Source organism: Lynx canadensis, chromosome E1, assembly GCF_007474595.2.
Source record: "Lynx canadensis isolate LIC74 chromosome E1, mLynCan4.pri.v2, whole genome shotgun sequence".
Lineage (NCBI taxonomy): Eukaryota > Metazoa > Chordata > Mammalia > Carnivora > Felidae > Lynx > Lynx canadensis.
The window spans coordinates 3,622,704-3,638,544 of record NC_044316.2 but is presented as its reverse complement, the minus strand read 5'-3'; the positions used below and the strand labels follow the sequence as shown (position 1 = coordinate 3,638,544).

Sequence of the window (15,841 nt, the reverse complement as noted above, 5' to 3'; positions counted from 1 at the left end):
GATTCCGGACAGCCTAACATCCTGTTCCGGGCCAGCTTGGAAAACCAGGGCCTCAGTCAATTCGCAGACCCTCTTCTTCCAGGTGACATGGGCTGCCCACGTGGTCCACGGTCTCAGCTCCTTCCAGGAGTCCTCCCTTGCACCCCCATTGGATCCACGGGTCCCTTTCCCCTGTACCAGGAATACTCAGAGCCCGGGGAACAAATCCTTCCCTGGTGGCTCCAAAGGGAGAAAGACGATGCAGCCAACGTGGCCAGACTTTTTCCATATAATGTGAGGGGATATGGTCGCTGCCACACATCTGGAAAGCGACAGATGGACGTCTGCCATCAACCCCGTGTTGGCTGAGCCACGCCAGCTGGGAGATAAAGTGTGGAGGTGCCAGAAGGCACCCCTTGACCTTCAAATTCTCCCAGTGAGCAAGGGGACTGGAGGGCAAGCATGTCCCCCATGGCTGTTCAGGCCCCAGAGCCCTGTCCCCATGGCTCCCACTCTCCACTCAGCCCGCCCCAAACCAACTAGGTTCACTTCACTCTTGACTGTGACCTTTAAACATTTGACTTTTTTTTTGAATTGTGGTAAAATACACATAACATAAAATTTTACCACATCACCCGTTTTTAAATTGGGGCAATTCGGTGGCATCGAGCACATCCACAATATTGCCCGTCACCACCATGTAGTTCCAGAACCTTCCCGTCACCCCAAAAGGAAAACCTGTACCCGTCAAGCGTCACTCCCTGTTCCTCCCCACTCTCAGTCCCTGGCAACCACTAATCTGCTTTCGGTGAGTGGATCTGCTCATTCTGGGCATTTCACGTAAGTGGGATCATACGACATGTGGCCGTGTGTCTCCGACATCTTCCACTCCGCACACCGTCTTCACGGCATTCCGTTCCTTTTTCTGACGGAACGCGAGTCCAGGCCTGGGTAAGCCGCGCTGCGTTGAGCCACTTTTGCGACGACGGGCATCTGGGCTGTCTCCACCTTTTGGTTATCGTGAAGCCAAGCGCTTGGCCCTTAACTGACTTCCAGTTTCCGGCTCCCTGCTAGGTTTAGGGTCCAACAGCAGCTGCTGGGAAGGCTGTGCGACGAGGGCACCCAGCAGTCCCCCGCCGGTCTCGGGCAACACCACCCGTTCCCTCCCAAGGTCTTCTCAAGAGCCCCACCCCCAGCAAGCTGACCCCGTACACCTGTCCTCATGCCAACAGCCCACACGGTAATCCTGCCTTCCCCATGAGCCATCGGAGACCCTGCATTGTCCCTGCCGTCCTACTGGGTTTTTACTGAGCATATGACAAGCCCACCGCTGAACCAGAGCCGTCACCCGGATTCATCTCACGCAGCCCCCACGGCGACCCTACGAGGCAGGGCTATTATCACAGCAGGGCCCCTTATCCGCGGTTTTGGTCACCCACGGTCCGGAAGCAGGCGATCCCCCTTCTGATGTGTCATCGGGTCAGCAGTGTCACATCACCCTTATGCCCACCTCCTTCGTCCCATCCCAGGGGCATTTTATCATCTCCCAGCCTCACAAGACAAAGGCTGAGCGCAGGACGGTAAGATTATTTTGAGAGAGAGACCGACCACATTTGCGTGTCTTGCGTTACACATACCGCCGTAGCTGTTCTGTTTTATTATGAGTTACATTGTTCGTCTCTTACTGTGCCTGGTCGATTACTCAAACTCTAACACAGGTATGCACGTAGGGGGCAAAGCAGAGTACGTATAGGGTTCCGTACTGTCTGTGGGTGCAAGCATCCACTGGGGGTCTTGAAACGTGTCCTGTGTGGATAAGGTTGGGGTTGGGCGGCACGGGAGGCGGGACTACTGTCTCAGGAAACCAGATCAGGCACAACTCAGGGTCTCAGGCTCCTGATTCGGTCAGTGCTCCGTCAGCCCCCTGTCCCGCCCCCCAACACCTGGCCAATACCCGCATTCAAGTGTTACCAGGTCGTTTTTTCCACGCTCACCCAAGCTATTCCTTCACTTGGAAAACAAAAACCCCAAAAGGAGAAAGACCCAGGCTCATCCAGACGGCAGGTCTATATAAACCCAATTTCCTTCCATGAAAAAAAAAAAATTAGAAGTATCAACAGGCGACCAGATGAGACACATCTAAGGTCACCCCCCCCCCCCCGCCCAACACCCACACCTGGGGGTGGAGTCCTTCCTCCAGCCACTGGGCTCCGTGGACGGGATGTCTCTGCAGGGCTGGTTGCCCGGATCTGGGGCCTTGGGAGCAGGAAGCAGGGTACAGGCCCCCAAAAGGGTGAGCCGCAGAGCAAAAGTGGCAAACGTGAAGACCAGGCCTTCCCCAGCCGTCGTCAACTCTCCACCCCAGTACCTCTGCCCACACCAAGCTCTGCAAGGGGACTGGGGAAGAAGCCCATCACCAGAGGCACGGAGACAGCCAGCAGGCATGATCTGAAGGTCATTGCCACCGGGAGAGGCAGGGCAGGGAGGGCCCCAGTGGCCCCAGCTCGCCTTCACTCTTCAGGGGAGGCAGACAGGAGAAGCCTGAGTGCCTTTGGAGGCCTCACAGCCAGTGGAGACTCAACCCCAGATCTCCCAGCTCCAAACCACAAACCAAACAAACAGATCAACAACCACCCCGGAGGCGGAGGTGATGGAGGGCGAGGGGAGGCAGGCGGTCCCTTTTTAGCCCCGGGATGGAGGTGTCTAGGACCGTAAGTAGGCAGGTTTGGGGCGGGTAGTCTGTTTCCCCTTCCTATCCGGTTCCCCGCTGGGCCCCAGGTCCCCGCTGGGCCCCGGGTCCCCGGACCTCCCACAGGCAAGGCATCCCTCACCTCCCGGCCCCGGGAGAGGGTCCCAGCCCGCTCCGTGAGCAGGTGGTCAGTGTTCCCTGAGGGAGCTGGCCCTTCAATGGGAATGGGTTCAGGGCGAGGTTACGTCCATCAGCTTCCAGGACAAATTCTCCGTTTATTAATTCTCCTCCATTACGCAGGCAAAAGTAAACACGCTTTTCTCAGGCAGCCTGGCACAGAGGCCTTCCCTATTCAAACACTGCAAGAGTCTTGGACGTATGAGCTCCCAGGCCTGCTTCCCAGGGGGCCCCCTGGCCTCCTGCCCGTGACATCCCAGCCTGCCGAGACAGGCGAGCGGAGCTTTGTGCGGTGGCCGGCTCCAGGGTCCGGCGCTCAGGGCCTGGGAATGGCCTCGGGTCTGCAGGAAGCACGGGAGATCCCGGTCGCCCGGGGCACAACAAGGTCAGAAAGGGTCTGGCCAAAGCTGCGGGCGTCACACCTGCCCACTTAACCCCTCCACTAGGAAAGCGCTCTGCAAAGGCGCTGAATGCCTGCTTCCATTTAAATCATGCTTTTAAAGGCGCGGGGAGAAGAAAGGAAATGCACAATAAGGAAATCAAAAGAACTGCTAAATGCAGGCTTTGCAAAGGCGGAGGCTGCAGGTGTTTCTAAGTACTTGCTCAGGAATCGTTTACCTGTGGAGCAGAGATGATTGCATGGTTTTTTTAAAGTTTATTTCTTTTTGAGAGAGAGAGAATCCCAAGCAGGCTCCGCACTGTCAGTGCAGAGCCCGATACGGGGCTCGAACTCACAAACCACAAGATCGTGATCGGAGCCGAAGTCAGATGCTTAACCAACTGAGCCACCCAGGCGCCCCGATGGTCGCCGGTTTTATACCAGCTTCTTGCGGCCTGGGCAGGAATCTCACAATTTGTTTTTTCCTTCTATTTCTGCCCCCTCCCCCCGCCCCCCATTTCTGATTGGGAAGGAAAAAAAAAGCCTCAAACCACACTGCATGAGGCATAAAGTCAAGCTGCAAGCACCAGAAAAAGGCAGGCGAGACAGAGAGAAAGAGAGAAAGAGAGAGAGAGGGAGGGAGGTCACCACCCACCTTGCCCTTGGATGAGCCGTGTCCAAAGCCCCCAGGAGCTTGCCCAGGTGACTTCTCCTGTGACCAGTGTCACATGGAGGAAGCAAGAATCAAGACTCCATTAAATGTAAGCATCTTTTGGCTGCAAAACTGCTCTCCCCCAGAGCTAGACTAATTGGGAGGTGCCTTTACATTATGTTTTTACTTATTTTTTATGTTTTCTTTATTTTTGGGAGAGCGCCAGCGGGGGAGGAGCAGAGAGAAGGGAACAGAGCATGCGAAGCGGGCTCTGCGCTCGCAATCTGACAGCGGCGAGCCCGATGCGGGGCTCAAACCCACGAACCGTGAGATCATGACCTGAGCCGAAGCCGGACGCTCAACCGACTAAGCCCCCCGGGCGCCCCGCATTATGTTTTTACAGAAAGAGCCTCATCCCACCTCTCAGGTCATGCTACCTCCCCCCAACGCTTTCCCATTACCGTTTCTCCTGGAAGGGTCCCCTGCAGCTCAACCAAAGGGGACTGAAGACTATCCGGCAACTCAAGACTGAGATCTTTTTGGTTTTCCGTGGAGTGTGGCCACAGGCACTTTCTAGAATGTTCCTCTATCCTTTCCGATTTCAGGGCTGTTGACCAGGGTGGCTGGTCCCCACCTGGCACCCCCTCCAGCCAGGCTATGAGCCCAAAGCCGGGGCTGTGTAACCCCTTCCCGGACCAGGGACTGGTGACTCCTGGGGACCCTTTCTTGCGGCAATATTTCTAATTTTTTTTATGTTTATTTTTTATGTTTATTTTTTTAATGTTTATTTATTTTTGAGAGAGAGACAGAGCGCTGGGGGCGGGGTGGGGGGGTGGGGAAGGGAGCAGAGAGAGAGGGAAACACGGAATCTGAAGCAGGCTCCAGGCTCTGAGCTGTCAGCACAGAGCCCAAGGTGGGGCTCAAACCCATGAACCGGGAGATCACGACCTGAGCCGAAGTCAGACCCTTAACTGACGGAGCCACCCAGGCACCCCTCAACAGCAATATTTCTAAATGCAAACACAAAATACCCAGAACTCCAAAGGAGACTGATCGTACTGAAATACGCTTACCCAAATATTTTACAAAAACCCAGCTTTAAGGTACAGTGACAGAACAGACGGGCTTCTTTAGTAATGATTACAAATCACGATCTGGCAGCGGGTTCTGTCACTTCTGTCACGTCGAGGCAACAAACCAGCACAGACGGTATTGCGTGATAGCTGCACCAGGTGACATCTGCACCGCCTCTCACGTGGTGTGAAAGGAGCCGTGATTTCCGTGGGCTGCCCACTCTGCCGCGGCTCGGGGCCGAGCTCCCGGGTGGAGAGAATGCCCGATTCCGGGCGGAGGGGAGGGACAGTGAGGGTGTGACCTTCTTCCGGTCCGGGTTCCCGGTCCCCCTGAGTCCTGTCCTCGAGGTGCCTTTTCCAGCCCCACCCCCACCTCCTTCCTTCTCTGCAGCCCCAGCTGGGCGTGCAGGCAGCTTGTGACCCTGGGACCGGCAGGTGGGGTGCAGCTCTGAGGGCCTCAGGCCTGGGCGAGAAGCTGGTTCACAGGCACCAGGAAGCCCCCCTCCCTTTAATCTTGGGGGGAGCATCACGGGAAAATGCCCTGTGTTTCCATCCTCCTCGATCCAGCCCAGGGGTACCCCTCACACCCAGCGGCGCCCCGATGGTGATTCTGAGGCCTGTGGCAGCCCCCTCCCCTCCCCTCCCCTCCCCACGGCGAAGCAGGACACGCCTACCTTCCGGTTCCTCCACGCTGCTGGCTGCGGTGGTCGGGGGTGCCACGGGGATCTCTGTGGGGTTCGGGATGGGAGGAAGAGAAAACCAGGTGAGAAGATGTTACTTTTGGCCTTAGAAAAAGACGAGCACAGCACAGACTCCTCCCTGGGCCCTCCTCCCTTCCCCACTCCAGAAGAGGAGGGCCAGGGAGGAGGACGGAGCTGATACGGGTGCCCGGAACGTGGCCTTGTTCTCCTTCGGGGAGGCACGTGAAGGGACGAGGCGGGGGGATCTGCGCCCCTGGCCCGGGCTCCCGCAGGCTCACACCTCACAAACTAAGGCATTTTCTCCGTGGCCAGAACAGACCGGCCACGGAAGATCCAAGGGCCTCAGAGACGCATGCGCTTTCAGGGGTCGCTCCCTTTGTACCTCGAATGGCAATTCTTTCATACTAGCTCCTGACTCCGCCCTGTGCCCAGGAAGGGGGAGGAGGTTCAGCCAGTCTCCAGGGGGGAGACCACAGACCAACGGTCCCTGAGGGGAGGGACTGGCCTCCCCTGGTGAACAGAAGGGTCACAAAGGTCTCCACGAATCCCCCAGACTCTGGCCACCATCTGACTGTTGGGGGCAAGACCTCCCTCAACCTCAAGACTCTGGATCAGCTGGGGCCTGAGGCTTGGTGGGTCGAGATGGAACACTCAGGCCTGGGGGCCTGCCCGAGAGTCACCTTCAGAAGGAATGGGCAGGGGACCCAGCTCTCAATTCGGAGTCAGATCCTGCTCTCGGGGGACTTTTCTCTTGGCCCTCATGAGCTACGCGGTCCCAGCAGAGTTTCCGGAGGGAACATCGATGGCCCACGTACGTCCAGCAATGGGGGCTCCCCAACCCCAGTGCCTGGGCCAGTACTGGGCCATGTGCAGAGGGCCCGGCTCCCAGACCTGCGACAAGTCAGGCACCAGCCCCCAGGGAACACTGTCTGGGCGTCTGTAGCCAGCGGGCGGCCGCAGGAACACACGGGAATCCCGTGGGAATGCCGATGCCTGGGCCCAGCATCGGCCCGCCCTTTGTGAGGGGAAGGGAGAGAAGGCACAGAGTGGGTCGGAAAGCGAGGGTTCCGCTTCCCGAGGTTTCTGTCTCTTTCTGTCCCCGGACTGTGGACCATCAGCTCCATTTCAAGGGCTTTGAAGTGATGTTTCCAGCCATTTCTGAGCTCGACCCCCAGCCCCACCTCCCCGTGGCAGCCCTGGGTTCCCCCCAGCGTTCTACAAAGGTTCACTTTGCAGCTTTTTGGACAGATGGAGGAGAAGGGTTTTTGCCAATTCTAAGACTCTGACAGCTATATGTAGTCGTGAAAACCATTTCTCCCCTGGATGGATACTGAGCTCAATTTCCCGAAGGCCGGGGTCCGGGTTATCAGCTGTTACCAGACCCCTGGGAACATCCCGGATCAATGAACTCTCCTGTAAAGAGCCAGCCAGTAGATACATTCGGGGCTCCACAGGTCGTCCGGTCTCCACTGCAGCTACTCAGTTATCCTACAGCTCAAAGCAGCCACAGACGAGCAGATAAACCAGTGGGCGTGGCCGTGTCCCCATAAAACTTGATGGACACTTCACTTTTCATTGCCTATCATTCCACACGTCATAAAACATTAGTCTTCTGACTTTGCCTTCAAGCATTAAAAAATTATCAAAAGAAAACATTGAGCCACACTAAAACAGGTGACGGGTCAAGTCCCCAGGGCCAGAGTGGGCTCACCCTTGCTCTGGAGAAACAGACCTCATCCCTCGGGTCGGCCTGCTTAGCTGGGACCCGATATTTTTCTGCTCTCCCTTCTGGGTTAAGTTGGCCTTGCACAAGGAGTCGAGAAGGCCAAGGCCGGGGGCCAGCTCCCAGCCAGGCTGGACGTCCAGCCAAGGCTAAGTCTCCATCATGACACCTGGTATCATCCTACTGGTTGCAGAACAGTAAGCCCCTTCTGAGCCGGGACCACTGCTGAGTGACCCCTGCTGTCTTGCTCATCCCTTCCCCTGGTTTCAGCGACTGAGGAGTTAACAGCTGGGCCAAGGGGCCCCCAAGACACTAAGGGGTGCTCTCATCCATCATGGCCCTGGGGCGGGGGGGGTCACGCATGGGAACCTGTAGTGTCAGTCCCTTGTGAACCTGCCAGGGCAGGGGGGAAACTGGAACCCCACAGCAGCCACAACAGCGACCCCCAGGACAAAGCCACCCCAGGTCCAGCGCCAAGGCAGAATACAGGAACAGGCCCTGGGTGGAGGAAAGGGGCTTTCCTCTGGGGGCAGGAGACTCAGTCACTGTCAGGACGGAAAACAGCAGACTGGCTCTGCTGAGCTCCCAGCTGCTTCTGCAAGAACCCCACGGGTATGGCGGGGGGGTGGGGGGGGGCTCGCATGGGGTCCCACCGAGTACAGCGCATCGAACACAGAGACCCCACGTCCATCAGCGCTCAACCCGCTGGACGTCAGCAGTCAGGGTTGAGGAAGGGTTTCCCTCCCATGCAGCCGGGGGCAGGGGGGGGAGGGGAGGAGGCTCGCACGTACTTATGCAGGGGGCGATGGGGGAGCGGCTCTGCTGGTAGCCTTTGGCACAACGGTTGCAGGTGATGCCAGTCACGCCGTCCTTGCAGGGACACTGGCCGGTGGTCTGGTTGCAGGTCTTGCCAGCAGCACCCACGGGGTGGCAATCACAGGCTGCGGAGGACACAGGACAGGAGGGTCAGAGGGCGGGCAGTGGCCAGCCCCTCCCTTGGGGCTCCCCTTTGAATCCCATCCCGGACGAAGAGCGGGCCAAACCCACCCACACACACCCACACACCCCCCCCCCCCCCCCACACACACACACATTCCAGAGGCTCTGAGAACTGGCCACCTGCCTACCTGGAAATGGGGAATGAAAATCAAAATGGACCATCTTTTTTTTTTTTTAATGTTTTATTCATTTTTTGAGACAGAGACAGAGCGTGAGCAGGTTAGGGGCAGAGAGAGGAGGAGACACAGAATCCGAAGCAGGCTCCAGGCTCCGAGCTGTCAGCACAGAACCCGACGCGGGGCTCCTGGACCATGAGGTCATGACCTGAGCTGAAGTCGGACGCTCAACCGATTGAGCCGCCCAGGCGCCCCTCAAAATGGACCATCTTGAAAGGCTGTTTCAGCAGCAGGGAAGCAAAGCAGGGGAGCCCCTCCAGAACCCCAAGAGGAAGGCTGGCCCGAGCTCGAGGATGTTTTGGCAAAGGCCAAGCCCACAGGCTGATCACAGGTGGGAGAGTTCAGAATCTCAGCGGGTGAGTCTGTGCCCCTCACTCCTCCACCCCCAGCCAGCTCCCAGCCCCCAGGTGTCCTTCCCTACCCTCCAGGTGGGAGGAATGGAGTTGGGGGCCCGACACAGCCGTGGGGCTGGCCAGGTCTGAGGTGGGACTCTCCAGGCTGCTGTGCCCGCCTTGACTGGCAGCCAGGCGGCCTGAGACCCAGGCTTCCGGATGGCACAACCCATAAGCTGGCGCACCAGGAAGGGACACAGGGGTCACCTAAACACCCCGACTGGATGTGCCAAGACTAGAGAGGGGAAGAAACGTCCCGGGGCCTCGCAGAAAGGGAGCGGCCTTGCTGGGAGGTGGAGGCCCCACCGGGCAGGTCACACAACAGAGACAACGGGGGGGGGGGGGGTGGGGGGGCCACCTGAGTCCCTGGCTGAATGTGATGGGTTAGGAGGTGGCGGGGGGAGGGGAGCTGTCTGCAGGAAGCTGGTGTTTCTGCCCCAAATGGGGAAAAAGACATCCAAGAAAATAAGGGCGAGCAGAGGGTCCGGCCAGGGTCCAGCAGAGGGTCCCCTCCAGGGAAGGGAGGCCCTGGCTGTCATGTGGGCAGCCAGGGGTGCGGGGTGGCGGGGGAGGTTGTCGGTGGCTTTCTCCCATTGAAGGATCCATGGGAGCAAAATGGAACCGTCCCAATCCCTCCCGTGTATACGGCGGTAACATCCCCGCTAGGAGCCGGTCTTCTTAAATCAGCCCTACGTTCGTGTTCATTCCCTGTTGGTCTTGTCTTCCTTTGTCCCCTCTTCCTTAGTAAGAAAGGACTCAGCCTGACACAAGCTGGGGCTTGTGCTGTGAGGGGGAGATGGCTGGAGCAAACCTCTGGCCTCTCCCTGGGCCCTTCAGTCCCCTCCTGCGGCGGGAAGGGTGACCGAGCACGGGCGGCATCTCTAAGACGGCCACGTGGAAGCTGAGGGCCCCAGCACGGCCCCCCCCCCCCGCCACCGTCCCGAGCCTGATGGGGGCACAGGCACCGGGTGGGTGTGGCCTCCCGAGGCTCATGCCAGCTGACCTCCGGTGGCCTGCCTTGCAAGCTTGCTGGTAATGCAAAGATTCCTGCCAAACTTCCTCCTCTCCGTGCTGACGGAACACAGCTGCGTGCCAGTAACTTCTGGATCCCGGCACTTGGCTGCAAGGAGGTCACCAAAGGTTGCTCGGGCACTGAAGGGCCAGAGCCGAGCCACCGTGGGCACGGGGCGCCTCTCCCGAGGCAGGAGCTGTCCAGAGCAGAATCTGGGCCAGGGGTGGGGGTGGGGGGTGCATCAGGAAGGCGGCAACAGTCCTCACCTCACCCCACCTCACCCCCTGCCCACCTCTAGTCTTTGCTGCCCCTCGCGGCTGGTGACCTGTCGGCTGCCTGGGCGGGAACCAGGTGCCGGCTGACAGCGGTCGGGGCCGAGGGCCATCCTCAGCGAGGGCAGGCCCGTCCTTGGATCAGAGAAAGGGGCTGCTTCCTGCCGGGTTCCCAATCTATCTGCCCCGACTCTGCCAACACTTTGAGCCACTGGCCCCTTTCACCTGGTCCGACAGAGGCAGCAGGCTGGCTGTGCTTCCGTGAAAATCGCTGTTCCGGGAAGAGACGCCACCGAGGTCCCAAAACGTGGGGGCCTCAGAAGGCTTGCTCGGGTCCCTTCTAGGGCGGTGGGACCAGCATTCCTCCAGCTCAGCGCCACCGCCCGGATACCTGTGAACACCTGAGCGCACCCACAAGCTCTCACACGCCGTCCCCTCGGCTCCTCACGCCAGCCTGTGGAATCGGCACGGCCACAGAGGAGGGGACCGCGCGCTGGCCCGGAAAAACCACAGGGAAGGGAGGCAGACGGGGCCTGATCGCGGAGGGCCTCAGCGTCTCCGGACAGCCCCCTCCGGAGTTCCTGTTCTACAAGGAGAAAGACCTGCTTACCTGTTGAGACCAAGACTTGGCAGGATTGCTGTTACAGGCGGCCAAGTGCAATCCTAACAGCCTCGCCCGGAGCTCATTCTCAAGCCCAAGCACAACAGCCCCAAAGTAAGGACCTTCCCCCAAAACCCACAGACAGAGAAAGCCCAAGTTCTCCCCTCCGTGCAAAGAAGGGTGAGCTTCAAGGTGTGAGAAGAAATGACAGGTGACAGTGCCCCACAGTGGCTTCCTCTGTAGCCTGAGACAAGACAATCCGCTAGCAACGTCTGAGGGAGGGAGTCTGAGCCCACAAAGGAGGCCCCAGGCCCTGGCCCCTGGGGAGAGAAAACCAAAGGGAGCTTGCCGTGTCCCCTCAACCCTGAAGCACGGCCACACACACACCCAGATTTCTACAAACTCACGTGCACACACATTTAGACCCCCACAGCTACAAACACACACAGACTCCCACAAACTCACACGCACTGGCTCAAGGGGCACCACAGCGGGCAGGGCAGTGGAGGGGTGGGGCGGGGCTGAGCAGGGGTGCAGGGTGGGGGTGGGTGGGAGATGCAGAAGTGAAGAGAGCGGAGGTCTTTCCTTTTGCGAGGGGTCCGGGGAGGGGACGAGGACAGAGCTTCCCTAATTCTTCCGAGAATGGGGCCTGGGGCAGGGCGTGTTCCGCCCCTGGGAGCCCATCTGGTGACTCCAGTTTCCCTGGAAGTCAGCCACTTTTTCGAGGAGGTCAATCCCCTCCATGGCAGGTCACCCTGTCTGCATGGGCCAGGCAGCACCTGGTCATGGGAAACAATGTACCCGAGGTTTTTCCACAAAGAGGAAGGTGAGACCAGACGGAAGCCCAGGGCCCTGAGAAGGCGGGAGGATTAGGTTTCTCACGCACTCGGCGGGCTGGAGTGCCTCCCGGTGCAGAGGGGAGCCCAGGCCGTCTCTGCCCAAGGCCATCAGTCAGGGCCAGCCAGCTCGGGGCACACAGGCGCTTTCACATGAGCCTCAGGAGGCCCAGGTCCGGGCCTGTTCCTGCCAGTACTGCTGTGTGACTCTGGGTTAGTGCCTCGCCCCCTCTGGACCACAAGGGGCTCATCTGTAAGGACGGAGGTCTGCACGGCCACCAAAGTCACTTCCAACTTAACAGTGTACTGCTTGTCTCCACGGCTCCAAGGACCCAGCCGGCACCCCCGCCGTCACTGCGGTCCTGGCCCAGAGGACGGCGCCCAGCGCACCCGGCCCTCCGTCCACACCCTCTGACCGTCCTGCCCCGACACTGTCGCCCGCTGAGCTGCGCCAGGATCTCGCGGAGATTCGGTCTGTCGGCTAAGAGAAGCTCACCAGGCGTTTCTGGGTGCCCTGGCAAGGCTGACAAGAAAGGCAGACCGTCCCGACCCCGGGCCGCCTGTCCCGAGCACTGCCTCTCCCAGCACCTTCTGACGCGCTCTGTCCCGGGTCCCTGAGGGCCCACAGCCAGCATCAGGACGGGGCGCATGTCTGAGGTCGGCCGCCTCCACCGCGGCTCACACCGTGGCTTTTATAAATGCATCCTGGGCTCCTATCAGGGGATCTGGTTCCTTTTCCCGCAGACCTGGCCCCAGGGGGCCCTCCGGGTCGGGCAGGACCCTCCAGGGGGCGCGCTTGCAGAGGACAGGTGAGCTGGCTCGGCACCCGGACCCTCTGAAGCTTCTCCAGGCAGAAGGGGTGAGAGGGAACCACCACAGCGCCGACCCCGGCTTCAGAGGTCATCATGACTGCCACGGGCTTCCGGCCAGTCGGGAAGGACAGCTTTGGACCTGATCTCACGTACAGGCTCAACTGTGTCCCCCCAGCATCCATGTTCCTAACCCCAAGTACCTCAGAGCGTGAGCGTCTTTGGAGAGAGGGGAGTAGGGTAAAAATGAGGTCACCGATGTGACTGCTGTCCCCCTGAGAAGAGATGAGGACACAGGACACACACAGAGGCAAGACCGTGTGAAGACAGGGGGTGAAGGTGGCCACGTGTAAGCCACAGAGAGAGGCCCCAGAAGAATCCAGCCCTGCAGGCTCCCTCACCTCACACTTCCAGCCTCCAGGACTGTGGGGAATAAACGTCTACTGTTTAAGCCCCGCGCCTTCCGGGCCCATTGCTGGCCTCGAGAGAAGGCAGACAAGCAGCCTGGGGGTCCTGCTCATGCTGCCGGTGAATGTGGCTGCTGCCCCAAGGTCCGTGTGTGCCTGTGGTGCTGGGTGGGGGTGAAACATTCTCCTCTGCGTTGATGAGACTGGTCCGTGTGCCTGGATGCCATCCACAATGAAGGCAGAAGCAGGCAGGGCCCTCCATGTGGGCCAGGGTGAGCTCCAGCTGCTGTGGGGGATCAGGTAGGGAGGAGGGAGAGGGAGGAAGGAAGAGGAAGGAGGAGGAGGAGAGGGGGGTGTGAGAAGAGAGGAGGATGGGGGGAGAGAGATGAGGAAGGGGAGGGAGGGGAGAGGGGAAAGCTGAAGGAGGAACAGGAAAGAGGAGGAGGAAGGGGAGGAGGGAGAGGAGGAGGAAGGAAGGGGGGGTGAGAAAAGAGGAGAAGGAGAGACAAGGAGGGAGAGGAAGGAGGAAGTGGGAGGACGGGAGGACCAGGAGAAGGGGGAGGAGGACTGGAGCACGCTCAGTGCAGGTGACGGTAGCACAGGAAGACAGAAAAGGCCAGCAACGTCGGAAAATCAGGTTCAGATCCAAAGGGTTCCCACGTCTCTTGTATGTGTGTCAGGCCTTGTGGGGGAAGCCTGGTGGGAAGCCCCTCACCCAGAGGTGGTGCTGGGAGAGGACAATGTCAGGCGCTAAGGGTATCCAAGAACCTGCTTTTTCTCCATTCCCCAAAACAAGGTGAAGACTGGCCACCAAAAAGAGAAATGTGAAAGCTGGCTAGGGCTGATGGGGTGGTTCCAGAACGGAGGGGACCTGGTACAAGGTGGGAGACCGGCGAGGTGGGGCTCAGGGAGGCCGGGCAGGAGAGGAGTGAGTGCTGACCCAAGGACAACTGGTGACCAAGTGAGTTCAGGGCTGTGAGGAATGGGAGATGGGGAACAGGGAGGTCCAAAGACACAGTGTCAGAGAGTCCTATGGAAGCAGCTTCCTACCATCACTATCACCCAATCAGGATACAGAACATTCCAACCCTCCCAAGAAGCCCCTCTTGTTCCTCTGTGGTCAGCCCCCCATCCCAACTCCTGGCAACAACAGATCTGTTCTGTCCTACAGCTTTGCCTTTTCAGAACATGGTACTCTGGGACCATACAGTACGTACAATGTATAGATGTATGGCATGTAACCCTTGGGACCGGCGTCCTTTACTCAGCCAAGTGCACCTGAGCTGTGTCTGTGCTGCTGTGTCGATCAAAAGCCCATTCATTTTCGGGGCGCCTGGGTGGCTTGGTTGGTTAAGCGTCCGACTTCGGGACTTTGGCTCAGGTCATGATCTCACGGCCCGTGAGTTCGAGCCCGCGTCGGGCTCTGTGCCGACCACTCAGAGCCTGCAGCCTGTTTCAGATTCTGTGTCTCCCTCTGTCTCTGCCCCTCCCCTGTTCATGCTCTGTCTCTCTCTGTCTCAAAAATAAATAAACATTGAAAAAAAAATTAAAAAAAAAAAAGCCCATTCATTTTCATTGCTGCATAGTATTCCACGGTGTGGATTGCAGGGGTTTACGGGAGACCTATAATTTTGTAAGAAACTGCCAAACTGTTTTGCAGAGTGGCTGTGCCATTTTGAGTTCCCACCAGTGGTGTAGGGCGTTCCAGTCATTACACAGCCTCGCCAATGCTTGGAATTGTATTTCTTATTTTCGATGTTCTAACAGGTATGTGGTGGTGTCTCAAGGTTTTACTCTGTATCTCCTTAATGACTATGAGGGTTCACGTATTTAATTACCATCTGCGCATCTCTGTTAAGTACCTGTTCAAGTATTTTGCCCATTTCTAACTGAATGGTCTGTTTTCTTACTGTTGCGTTTGAGAGTTCTTTACATATTGTGAATCTCGTCCTTTGTTGGATCTGTGATTCGCAAACATTTTCCTCTCATCTGTGGCACAAGGAACATTTTAAAAGCTAAGCCACACATATCACTCAAGTCTCTCCTCTCCTGACTGCTCCACCTCGTGGCTTCCACTGCTCTTGGAATGCGGCCCACCTCCCGTCCACGCTCCCAGGAGCTGGCCCTGCCCTCTGCCTTGGCTCGCTTTCTTTCCACCCTGTGTATTTCCTCCATGTGACTCACCACAATCTATAATAATCCGCTACTTACTTTTTCTCATTTGCTTGCCATCAACCTCCCTCCAGAAAGTGAGCTCCAGGGAATGTGTCTGCCTCAGTCACCTCTGTAACTACCCTGGCTTCTGCATGTAGCAGGTGTTCAGTAAATACTTGCTCAATCAGTGCACAAACTTGGGCCAAATCCCGCCCCAGCGGGGGGCAGCAGGAAAGATAATCCCCTCACATCCTAGATCATCGGCAACCCAGTGTGGAACACCCCCCACTCCTAAATGCTCCATGCTCATGAGGGAGCGAGGATAATTTACATCCACAAAGTGCATCTCAGCTGTCTGCGTCCACCTCCTCCCTAGCTGTGTTTTCCTTTCTCCCAGCAGTTGCTAACAAGGCACAAAAGAATAAATGTTTCAAGTCGCACTACCTTGCCTTTCCCCTGCCACCTTCGGATCAAGGTGCAGACAGCAGGAAGCGAAAGGGGAGCAGAGCCCTGTAATCCCAAGCTGGGTTATTTGACCCTCCGTGATCTAGTTAACCATAGCCTTCCTGCACCTGATTTACAGCCGAGGCGGAAGGCACGGGTCCTACAGATGGTTCCCAGAGAGAGGCTGAGGGGTGTGTGTGTGTGTGTGGTGGTGTGCGCGCGCACAGGCTCAGGGCAGGTGGCCAGGGGCTGGACAGCAGAGTGGGGGAGGCGCCAGAGGGCCTGGGTCCTGTGCAGTGGGGTAGTGGGGGGCCAGCTGGGGCCTGGCATCCCCCTCCCAGCCCCAGGCCAGTCAGGAGCCCCCAA

General features: G+C 58.3%; 1 protein-coding gene across 1 annotated transcript in view; it reads right to left on the bottom strand.

Annotated features, from left to right (window-relative positions):
- The window catches only part of NTN1 (netrin 1), an 81,755-nt gene that overhangs the window by 42,238 nt on the left and 23,676 nt on the right, over positions 1 to 15,841 (bottom strand). Inside the window, exons 4-5 of the mRNA XM_032591196.1 lie at positions 8,165 to 8,314; positions 5,624 to 5,677 (exon numbers count right to left, since the gene is read on the bottom strand). Of these exons, the coding sequence (XP_032447087.1) occupies positions 5,624 to 5,677; positions 8,165 to 8,314 (204 nt within the window). The remainder of the gene's footprint in view (positions 1 to 5,623; positions 5,678 to 8,164; positions 8,315 to 15,841) is intronic.